Raw genomic sequence first — 12487 nt, 5'->3', positions numbered from 1 at the left:
TGTTCATGGGGACCTTCAATGCTGCAGACATTTTTTGGTACCCTTCTCCAGATCTGTGCCTCGACACCATCCTGTCTCGGAGCTCTACGGACAATTCATTCACCCTCATGGCTTGGTTTATTCACTGACATGCAGTGCCAACTGTGTGACCTTATATAGACAGGTGTGTGCCTTTCCAAATCATGTCTAATCAATTGAATTTACCACAGGTGGACGGACTCCAATGAAGTTGTAGAAACATCTCAAGGATGATCATTGAAACAGGATGCACCTGAGCTCAATTTCAACTCTCATAGCAAAGGGTCTGAATACTTATGTAAATAAGGTATTTGTTTTTTATTTTAAATAAATTTGCAAAAATGTATTTTGCTAATTTTGTTATGGGGTATTGTCTGTAGATTACTGAAAAAATATAAACTCAATGGGTCTGAATACTTTCCGAAGGCACTGTATATACTGAACAAAAAAATATATATAACATGCAACAATTTCAAAGATTTTACAGTTCATAGAAGGAAATCAGTCAATTTAAATAAATAAATGATGCCCTAATCTATAGATTTCACAACTGTGCAGAGGTGCAGTTGGGAGCCAGGCCCAGCCAATCAGAATTACTTCTCAGCCCCCCACTAAGTATTGAGGGAGTGTGCAATTAATATGAAATTCTCTGGAAACAGCTCTGGTGGACATTCCTGCAGTCAGCACGCCAATTGCATGCTCCCGCAAAACTTCTGTGGCATTGTGTGTGTGACAAAACTGCACATTTTAGAGTGGCCTTTTATTATCCCCAGCACAAGGTGCACCTGTGTAATGATCATGCTGTTAAACCAGCTTCTTGATAGGCCACACCTGTCAGGTGGATGGATTATCTTGGCAAAGAAGAATTGCTCACCAACAGGGGTGAAAAAAAATTGTGCACAGCATTTGAGAGAAATAAGATTTTTGTGCATATGGAACATTTCTGGGATCTTTTATTTCAGCTCATGAAACAACAACCACTTTACATGTTGGGTTTATTTTTGTTCAGTATATTATAGTCATAAAAATGCACTCTCAGACTCAGCCATGCCTTTTCATTTGTCTTCTTTAATATATTGAAATGTATCACACCAATGTCAACTTTAAAAAACTGATGGATAAACATGTAAATACCAAGCGTCGTAGATTTACATTTACATTTTTTATCCAAAGTGACTTACAGTATACAGTGACATGACATTTAAGCATTATAAAAATGTTATAAAAGTGGGTAATTCATGATATATAGAGAGAGGGAGAAAGAATATACAGTTACCACATTTTGACATTAAGTAAAAAGAAAAACATGCACAAAAACAATGTCACTTCAGCTCGGTCGATAGGCAACCCATAGCTTTTATCCAAAGTGACTTACAGTATACAGTGACATTACATGATAGTTAAGTATTATAGAAGTGTTAAAAAAGGGGATAAAGAGAGGGAGAGAAAGGGGAAAGAAGAGATATAGTTTGTCACATTTTTGTAAAGAATAATAAAAAGGAATGTCTCTTAGTCCGGTCCAGAGGCAACCCCCAGAGTTTGTGTCTTAGGTGGGGACAGAACTCACTCTGTTACAATGGTGCCGTAACCCGGATCACAGACTACTGTAGCAGACTACTAGGGGGTGAGTGTAGTGGATGTGAAACTAGCAGGCTAGAACTAGTAGTCACCATGTGGTGAAGTCATCCTCACCAAGATCTTAAGTGAACCGTTTCTCACTGAGTCACAAGCTCTGTCTGTCAGTACAGTTGACTTCAGTGCCAAGTGTTGTGTACATGTTGGTGCTCCTTTTGCCTTCCAGTCTGGGTCCTAGATTATAAAGGTTCTAAAGATTTTCAGAGTATGAGTGCTGATCTAGGATCAGCTCCTCCTTATCTTATTTACTATTATCTGAAAGGCAAAAACACTGAGAATAGGGGCCCAGGTTCAGGTGAACTACCTCCATATTTCCACACTTTTGAGTTCCTATTCCTACACATGGTTATGAAACCGATTGACTCGCCTACTGACTCGTTATGTCTAGGGGTCCTAAGCCTACATACCTAACTACCAAACCTATTCTATAACTTCTCCCCCAACAAGAAAAAACCTCACAGTCACCACAATCTTTTTTCCTGAATTTTTCAAAACTTGTAATACTTTTTTTTTTCTCAGAAAACTTCCTTAACTGAAGAGACCAATATGTACACTAGAGCTGAGCGATTAGCCTACATTTCGGGTTTAATTTAGCTTTCAATTATTTGAATTCAAATTAGTTTGTTTTTGTGTGAGCTCAAAGCCCGATTTTTAGAAAGAAATCAAATCAAGAAGCACAAACTGTGGGACATAGGAAGTTGTCGTTTTCAACAGGCAAAAATTAAACAAAGTTTAGCGCAGAAAACGTGGTAATTAGCTACAATGACCACAATGCATTGCGCCTACTGCTGCCTGTTATTGACACACAAAGACCGCAGTAGAGGGACTGCAAAACTCGAACTTGAGGGACAGAGAGTCCCCACACATATTATCCTTCTCCCCATCTGGTTTGCCATCAACACTCTTCTGAACATGAGTATCTTAACAAACTGGGGATACCTCAAAACTCTCCTTGAGAGACTCCGCCCCCTGAGAGACCAACTCCATTCACAGCGCCCATGATCACACGCACCAAGCTCCATCTGACCAGTGATTAGAGACCTGGAGCAACCAACAACAGGGACAAGTGAACATTGACCAACATCTTCATCTCCTCACACTTAACTTCACAAAACTCACTCTGTAGTGGATCTGGCTTTTCCAAACACAATTCTTCAAGCACCCTATTCTTGTCACAAGACACAGCCGTGTCATCCCGCAATACCCAGACCGGGTCTTCCAGCGGATCCTCACTAACCTCACAGAACATGTCAGCTAAAGGAACAAAATAATCACTGACAAACTCTGAATCCAACAGATCACTCGTGGAACCAAATGCTTTCTCAGTCCACCAAGAGAACCTAGTTGCTCAGTGTCACTCAACATAACAAAGAACGTCTCCCATAAATTGACACAACCTCATCCACACAACCTCATCCTGTGCAGATGGCACACTTCCTCACATACAGTGCCGTGAAAAAGTATTTGCCACCTTTCTGATTTTCTCTATTTTTGCATATTTTTTATACTGAATGTCAAATCTTCAACCAAAACCTAATATTAAAGGAAACCTAAGTTAAACATTTTTATTTAAATATAATAATAATGTATTAACAAAGTTATGCAACACCCAATTCCCCTGTGTGAAAAAGTAATTGCCCCTTACACTCAATAACTGGTTGTGCCAACTTTAGCTGCAATGACTGCAACCAAATGCTTCCTGTAGTTGTTGATCAGTCTCTCACATCGCTGTGGAGGAATTATGGCCCACTCTTGCATGCAGAAATGCTTTAACTTAGCGACATTTGTGGGTCTTCAACAATGAACTGCTCGTTTCAAGTCCTGCCACAACATCTCATTTGGGATTAGGTTTGGACTTTGACTAGGCCATTCCAAAACTTCAAATTTGTTCCTTTTTAGACATTAACATGTAGACTTGATTGTGTGTTTTGGATCATTGTCTAGCTGCATGATTCAGCTGCACCATGCTTGACCGTTGGTTTGAGGTTCTTACTTTGGAATGCAGTGTTTGGTTATCGCCAGGCATAATGGGTTCCATGTCGTCCAAAAAGTTCACTCAAGTTTGTCAAAAAGCACCTTGATGATCATCAACTCTTGGAAGAACGTTCTATGGACAGATGATTTAAAATGATAACTTTTTGGATGACATGGGTCCCATTATGCCTGGCATAAACCAAAACACTGCATTCCCACAGTAAGAACCTCACACCAAAAGACAAGCATGGTGGTGGTAGTGTGATGGTTTGGGGATGTGTCACGAGAATTTTCAATCCCAATGATGATAACTAAACAATCATTTAAGCTTTGACCAATTCCCAGAGGTTTGTAAGACCCTGGGTTTAATAATAATTAGGCAAAGTCTCAGATTCTGCAAAAGGTTAACTTCTATGGGATAGGGGGCAGTATTTTCATGGCCGGATAAAAAACATACCCGATTTAATCTGGTTACTAGATCTGCCCAGAAACTAGAATATGCATATAATTAGTCGATTTGGATAGAAACCACTCTAAAGTTTCTAAAACTGTTTGAATGGTGTCTGTGAGTATAACAGAACTCATATGGCAGGCCAAAACCTGAGAAGATTCCATACAGGAAGTGCCCTGTCTGACAATTTGTTGTCGTTCTGATGCATCTCTATCAACATTACAGCATCTGTGCTGTAACGTGACACTTTCTAAGGCTTCCATTGGCTCTCTAAAGCCGCCAGAAAGTGGAATGGGGTGTCTGCTGTCTCTTGGCAAAGTACAGCAGCAGAGTTTGTAAGTGGTCAGCCTGGGGACAGTGAGACTGAGATGCACGAGGCTTCTCAATTATTTCTTTCAGCCTTTGAATGAATACAACGTTGCCCGGTTGGAATATTATTGCTATTATACGAGAAAAATAGCATAAAAATTGATTTTAAACAGCGTTTGACATGCTTCTAAGTACGGTAATGGAATATTTAGATTTTTTTTCTCACGAAATGCGCTCGCGCGTTACCCTTCGGATAGTGACCTGAACGCACAAACAAAACGGAGGTATTTGGATATAACTATGGATTATTTGGAACCAAAACAACATTTGTTGTTGAAGTAGAAGTCTTGGGAGTGCATTCTGACGAAGAACAGCAAAGGTAATCCAATTTTTCTAATAGTAATTCTGAGTTTAGGTGACCCCGAAGTTGGCGGATGTCAAAATTGCAGGCCGTGATGGCCAAGCTATGTAATCAGAATATTGCAAAATGTGCTTTCGCCGAAAAGCTATTTTAAAATCGGACATAGCGATTGCATAAAGGAGTTCTGTATCTATAATTCTTAAAATAATTGTTATGTATTTTGTCAACGTTTATCATGAGTAATTTAGTAAATTCACCGGAGGTTTTCGGTGGGTATGCTAGTTCTGAACATCACATGCTAATGTAAAAAGCTGTTTTTTGATATAAATATGAACTTGATTGAACAAAACATGCATGTATTGTATAACATAATGTCCTAGGAGTGTCATCTGATGAAGATCATCAAAGGTTAGTGCTGCATTTAGCTGTGGTTTGGGTTTATGTGACATATATGCTTGCTTGGAAAATGGCTGTGTGATTATTTGTGTCTATGTACTCTCCTAACATAATCTAATGTTTTGCTTTCGCTGTAAAGCCTTTTTGAAATCGGACAATGTGGTTAGATTAACGAGAGAGTCTTATCTTTAAAATGGTGTAAAATAGTTGATTGTTTATTGTTTGAGAAAATTGAATTGTGGTATTTTAGTTGGTTTTGTATTTCACGCCGTGCGATGCCATTGGCTGTTGGCTAGGGGTTCCGCAGGCGGAACGGGGTTCCGCTAGAGGAACGTCTGTCCTCAACAGGTTAATTCCTTATTCAGAGAGTACTCTGAAGTCAAAAATTAGAACACAGTCATTTTATAACTCACACACACACACACACACACACACACACACACACACACACACACACACACACACACACACACACACCAGTAGAAACTCCACTTCCCTTTAGGTGTGCTGTATTTTTCCACGATACTAACACATAATTTCTCATTATCTTCTAGCCATTCCTAACAGTTACTCTCCCTTACCTAAATTGGGGAGGCCTCTTTCCTGTTATTTGGTTACAGAGTTATCACAAGTCGACAGTTCAATTGGCCTTGAATGTCTCAACTCTACCCAGCTCATATTGCGAAATAGTAACACAATGGTCTAGTCACACACATTATGGAATTATGACTCTAACACATTTCATACAATTATATGATTTCAGGGTGGAATCCTTTAGTCATTACTTTAAACATATAAATTCCTTTATCAGGATGTTTTGCTGCCTCAGGACCTGGACAACTTCCCTTAATAGAAGGAACCAAGAATTCTGCTCTGTATCATAGAATTCTTCAGGAGAATGTCAGGCCATTCGTCTGTGACCTGAAGCTGAAGCGCAGCTAGGTGATGTAGCAAGACAATGATCCAAAACACACAATCTACATGAAAATGGCTAAAAAGCAACATATTTGAAGTTTTGGAATAGCCTAGTCAAAGTCCAGACCTAATCCCAATTGAAATGTTGTGGCAGGACCTGAAACTAGCAATTCATGCTTGAAAACCCACAAATGTCGCTGAGTTACAGCAGTTCTGCATGGAAGAGTGGGCAAAAACTCCTCCACAGCCACATGAGACTGATCAACAACTACAGGAAGTGTTTGGTTGGAGTCATCGCAGCTAAAGGTGGCATAGCCCGTTATTGAGTGTAAGGGGGAAATTACTTTTTCACACAGGGACATTGGGTGTTGCATAACTTTGTTAATGAAATAAATGAAATAAGTATGTAATTGTTGTGTTATTTGTTCACTCAGGTTCCCTTTATCTAATATTATATTTTGGTTGAAGATCTGATAATTCAGTATAACAATAATGCAAAAGCAGAGAAAATCACTATGACGAACCATTACCTGGAAACCACCGTCTAGTTTGGCAAAGAATGTTTCCTCTATGTCCCCACACAAATCATCCTTCTCCCCATCTGGTTTGCCACGGGCACTCTTATGAACAAGAGTAGCTTCACAAACTGGGGATACCTCAAAACTATCGAGAGACTCCGCCACCTGAGACAACTGACTTTTCACTCGGGTTATGCTGCGTTCATAACATCTCGCAAATCCCAACAAACGACTGGGTAAGATCCACTTGAATGCTCCTCCAACTGGTAATTACTTGTGGGAATCTATCATCTCTAAATACCTAACCTAATCCATAACAACAGCTACAAAAAAAAATACAAAAATACATATAAGGAAGTTGTTGCTGTTCATCATTTTCTTAAAACCTCAAATTGCAGGGCTTTTAGTTTTGTTATATGTATTGTTGTCACCGGTATCACCTGTATCTCGTTCTTAGCTTCTCTGTTCGGCTCAGATTGAGTCCTGGAGAGGCCTTGGGCAGTTGGTTGAGTTTGGTTCTTTGTCATTGGGCATCTCATTTACCCCTGAATCATTTACAAACTTTCTGTCCTCCTTTGGGTCAATGTCCTTAACAGGTTGGTATTGACTGATATCATCACTATAGACTTCATGGAGGCTATTCAGGTCAACGTCCTTCATGGGTTGGTAGTGACTGATTTCCTGACTGTAGTCTTCATGTAGGCTATTCAGGTCAGTATCCTTCATGGGGTGGTATTGACTGATCTCCTGACTGTAGTCTTCATGGAGGATACTCAAGTCAACATCCTTCATGGGTTGGTATTGACTGATCTCCTGACTGTAGTCTTCATGGAAGCTATTCAGATTCACATCACTACTCATGCTGATATCGGAGTGATTAGAGAGCTCTTCAAAGAACTCTTCAAAGCTCTTCAAACCCAACACAGGCCCGCTCTTCGAAGGCCCGCCTGTGTTGCTGGAGCTTGGTTGTTGGAGCCTTGTCATGACTCCTGTTTCATTCACATTTTTCCTACATCTACCATCTACCGAAGACAGTAATTCCTTCGCCATCACATCAGAACATTTTTCCCTACAAAGTTTTTTTGTTTTCAGGTGCGTCTTCAAATCAGTATGAAATATAAATGTCTTTGGACACACCAGGCACTTGATGGGGCCATTGTTGTAGTGTTTTAACATGTGCCTTCGCATGTCACATGCCTTTGAGGATATTTTCCCACACACATGGCACTTTCTGGAACAGTCTTTTGTGTGTCCTTTCAGATCATCTGGGAGCTGGAAAGTGTCCCCACAGTAAGGACACTTGTACTCACCAGGGTTGGATTGGTCAATGTCCTTAATGGCTTGGTATTGACTGATCTCCTGACTGTTGTCTTCATGAAGGCTATTCAGGTTCACATCACTACTCATGCTGTTATCGGATTTCTGCAAATCATGAGAGAACTCTTCAATGCTATTTGAAGGCCCGCCTGTGTCGCTGGAGCTTGGTTGTTCGCAACTTGCCATGACTCCTGTTTCATTAACATTTTTCGTACATCTATCATCTACTGAAGACAGTAATTCCTTCGCCATCACACCAGAACATTTCTCCCTACATATTTTTTTTGTTTTCAGGTGCTTCTTCAAATCAGTATGGTATACAAAAGTCGTTGGACACACCGGGCACTTGATGGGGCCATTGTAGTGTTTTAACATGTGCCTACGCATGCCGCATGCCGTCGAAGTTGTTTTCCCACACACATGGCACTTCCTGGAACAGTCCTTTTTGTGTCCTTTCAGATCATGTAGGAGCTGGAAAGTCTTCCCACAGTAAGGACAATTGTACTTACCAGGGTTGGATTGGTCAACGTCCTTAATAGGTTGGTATTGACTGATCTCCTGACTGTAGTCTTCATAGAGACTATTCAGGTCAACATCCTTAATGGGTTGGTATTGACTGATCTCCTCACTGTAGTCTTCATCGAGGCTATTCAGGTCAACATCCTTAATGGGTTGGTATTGACTGATCTCCTGACTGTAGTCTTCATCGAGGTTATTCAGGTTCACGTCACTATTCATGCTGATATCGGAGTCATTAGAGAGCTCTTCAAAGAAATCTTCAAAGCTCTTCAAACCCAACACAGTCCCGCTCTTCGAAGGCCCACCTGTGTTGCTGGAGCTTGGTTGATCGCAACTTGTCATGACTCCTGTTTCATTGACATTTTTCCTACATCTACCATCTACTGAAGATAGTAATTCCTTTGCCATCACATCAGAACATTTCTCCCTACAAAGTTTTTTTGTTTTCAGGTGTGTTTTCAAATCGGTATGGAATATAAATGTCTTTGGACACACCGGGCACTTGATGGGGCCATTGTTGTCATGTTTTAACATGTGCCTTCGCATGTCACATGCCTTTGAGGATATTTTCCCACACACATGGCACTTTCTGGAACAGTCTTTTGTGTGTCTTTTCAGATCATCTGGGAGCTGGAAAGTGTCCCCACAGTAAGGACACTTGTACTCACCAGGGTTGGATTGGTCAACGTCCTTAATGGGTTGGTATTGACTGATCTCATCACTGAAGTCTTCATGGAGGCTACTTAAGTCAACGTCCTTAATGGGTTGGTATTGACTGATCTTGTCACTGTGGTCTTCATTGAGGCTATTAAGGTTCATATCACTACTCATGCTGTTATCGGATTGCTGCGAGTCATGAGAGAGCTCTTCAATTCTCTTCGAAGGCCCACCTGTGTTGCTGGAGCTTGGTTGTTGGCTGTTTGTCATGACTGCTGTTTCATTAAACATTTTCCGACATCTACTATCTCCTGAAGACAGTATTTCTTTCATCATCACATCAGAACATTTTGCTCTACAACGTTTTTTCAGTTTCAGGTGCTTCTTCAAATCAGGATGGTATATAAAAGTCCTTGGACACACTGGGCACTTGTAGGGGCCATTGTTGTTGTGTCTTAACATGTGCCTTCGCATGCCACGTGCCGTTGAAGTTGTTTTCCCACAAACATGGCACTTTCTGGAACAGTCTTTTGTGTGTCCTTTCAGATCACGTGGTAGCTGGAAAGTGTCCCCACAGTAAGGACACTTGTAATCCCCAGGGTTGGATTTGAGGTGGATCTTGGTTGTAATTACGTCATCAGAAAATGTCTTCCTATAAGACCTTTTCAATCTTCGGGGCAATTTCAAATCAGCATTGTCCTTCACCATCACATCAGAACATTTCTCCCTACAAAGTTGTTTTGTTTTCAGGTGCTTCTTCAAATCAGTATGGTATAAAAAAGTCTTTGGACACACTGGACACTTGATGGGGCCATTGTTTTTGTGTTTTAACATGTGCCTTCGCATTTCCAGTATTCGAGAACTTATTTTTCCACACACATGGCACTTTTTGGAACAGTCTTTTGTGTGTCCTTTCAGATCACGTGGTAGCTGGAAAGTGTCCCCACAGTAAGGACACTTGTAATCCCCAGGGTTGGATTTGAGGTGGAGCCTGGTTGTAATTACTTTATCAGAACATTTCTTCCCACAAGATCTTTTCAATCTCAGGTGCGATCTCAAATCACAATTTAATATAAAAGTCTTTGGACACACAGGGCACTTGTATGCGCCATTGTTGAAGTGAAGTAGAAGGTGCCTTTGCAAACTTACAATACGAGTAGTTACTTTCCCGCACACATGGCACTTTATGGAGCCGTCTTTTGTGTGTCCTTTTAGATCTGATTTTTTGTCTCTTTTCAGATTCGTTTTTTTGGCTCTATTCAGATGAGTTTTTTTGTCTCCTTTCAGATCAGGCTTTTTGTCTCTTTTCAGATCAGGGTTTTTTTTCAGATATTTCTTTTGCTGGACAGTTTCCCCATAGTAGTCATCACCACTCTTCTTCTCACAGCTACTCTTCTGGTGTTCCTCTAAGTCCTCACTGAATTCAAAGTCTTGCCCACACACGGTGCATTGGTGTGACCTCTGCTCAATGTGAGATCGCATGTGTCTTGTCAAGCCCAGTGTTTCAGTGAAAGTCTTGCGACAGAAAGAGCATGCTTTGACTCGTTGACTTCTTTTGTGAGAGGTGTTGGATGGCTCAGGAGTTAGTGAGTCCTGAGGTACACTCTCTGAGACACCACCTAGTGTTGAAAAGAGAAAAGTGAGCAAGACATCACCATATTATCAACAAACTCAAAGTCAAGGTACTGCAGCCTAAAAGATTCAGTGAAAGTGTTCACTGAACTCAACGGACGATACACATAAGCACTTGGTTATTCTGACAGCAGAATAGCATGGACGCTTAGGTCTAGTGTTGGATTCTGGGTGAAACTTTGAACATTGTTATACTCAGAAGTATAGGAACATTAGTTACAAAAGAGACATGAGGGGTGCAATAATGAGTGCAGGGAACACAATTGCATGTGGCAGTACTAATAACGGGAGAAACCGTTGAAGGCTCATATACCTCAGCTCCCTGCTCAGCAATAATGATGCAATGTTTAGCGATAAGGAGACTCCACCAAAAGTGGCGTATGAATACTACCACGGGAAGCCATATCTGTGTCTGAATTACAGCTGTAGCGACCCTTTGGGAAGAATTAAACTTGGTTAAGCTTCTCTAGTGTCCGTGAGTTATTCACTCTGAAAATTAGAACATAACACTAGTAACCAATTTCTCTGCATCTTTAAGGCTGTCATTTGTAGTTTGTTTATTCAGTAGTTTTGAATATAGAGCTCATGTTCACTGTTCTACACACTAAGGAATACTCCTTACCAGAATCACAGACAGTGGTCCAAAGTTTATTATCTGATGGTTCGGCATCTTCCCTGAGGACAGACAAATATAAAGTCAGTTATGATTTTCAATGGGTAAGTTCACTTCCAAGGTCCTAGCCACTACAATAGGGGCATTCAAATCTGGGCCTCGAGGTCTGCACCACTACTGTTATTCACCCTTCCCCCAATAACCCCTCAAATCAGGGACAGATTCAATCCTCTGTACACTAGGTGAGTGTATTCCTTGGTCAATTAATTTTCTACCTGGATTTGAATACCTCTGTTCCACAGCTGACACTCACTCAGTTTCAGGTGACCGCTCTCTTTTCACACCCTTTGCTTCGGTCTTCTCATTTTTGACACCACGTCCTCTTTTCTGTTTTCTCTTTCTGCCTCTTCTTTTCTGTCCGTGGATACCCGTGGCCTCAGCCTGCAGTTTCCCGCTCTGTATAAAATATATATTATGGTCATAAAAATGCACACTGACTTAAAGCCTTGCCTTTTCATTTATTTTCTTGAATTAACTTAAATGTATCACACTTATGCAAACTTGAAATCAAGGTGGATCAACATGTAGATAACACCAGATGGTATACCGTAATTTCCGGACTATTAAGCGCACCTGAATATAAGCCGCACCCACTGAATTTAAAAATGTTTTTTATTTTGAACATAAATAAGCCGCACATGTCTATAAGCCGCAGGTGCCTACCGGTACATTGAAACAAATTAACTTTACACAGGCTTTAACGAAACACGGCCTGTAACAAAAATAAATAGGCTTTAACGAAACACAGCTTGTAACAAAAAATTAAAAATTATCAGTAAGCTTTAGTTGTCTTTTTGCACTGAGTCAATTCCTCACGCTGCTGTTTCCAATGTCTTATCATCGACTCATTAAGACCAAGCTCCCGTGCAGCAGCTCTATTTCCTTTTCCAACAGCCAGATCAATCGCCTTCAACTTGAAAGCTGCATCATATGCATTTCTCGTGTCTTTGCCATGATGAGGGTGACAAAATGACTACCGTAATCAGAATGATGGGAAGTTTGAGAGCGCTCGATTTCATCTAAACAGTAAACAAAAAAGTTGTTTGACCTTAACCCGTTCGGCAATTTCATTGGTCTAATGAAAGTTTCATGCCGCCAAAAAACTGAGTACG

At 40.6% G+C, this 12487-nt stretch overlaps 1 protein-coding gene across 1 annotated transcript in view; it reads right to left on the bottom strand.

Annotated features, from left to right (window-relative positions):
- Positions 1–1066: 1066 nt before the first annotated feature.
- The window catches only part of LOC106569460 (uncharacterized), a 54559-nt gene continuing 43138 nt past the window's right edge, over positions 1067–12487 (bottom strand). Inside the window, exons 10-12 of the mRNA XM_014140828.3 lie at positions 11629–11771; positions 11325–11377; positions 1067–10689 (exon numbers count right to left, since the gene is read on the bottom strand). Of these exons, the coding sequence (XP_013996303.1) occupies positions 7049–10689; positions 11325–11377; positions 11629–11771 (3837 nt within the window). The 3' untranslated portion in view covers positions 1067–7048. The remainder of the gene's footprint in view (positions 10690–11324; positions 11378–11628; positions 11772–12487) is intronic.

Source organism: Salmo salar, chromosome 14, assembly GCF_965601325.2.
Source record: "Salmo salar chromosome 14, fSalSal1, whole genome shotgun sequence".
NCBI lineage: Eukaryota > Metazoa > Chordata > Actinopteri > Salmoniformes > Salmonidae > Salmo > Salmo salar.
Note: the sequence above shows the minus strand (reverse complement) of the source record. Positions and strands in the feature narration are given on the sequence as shown.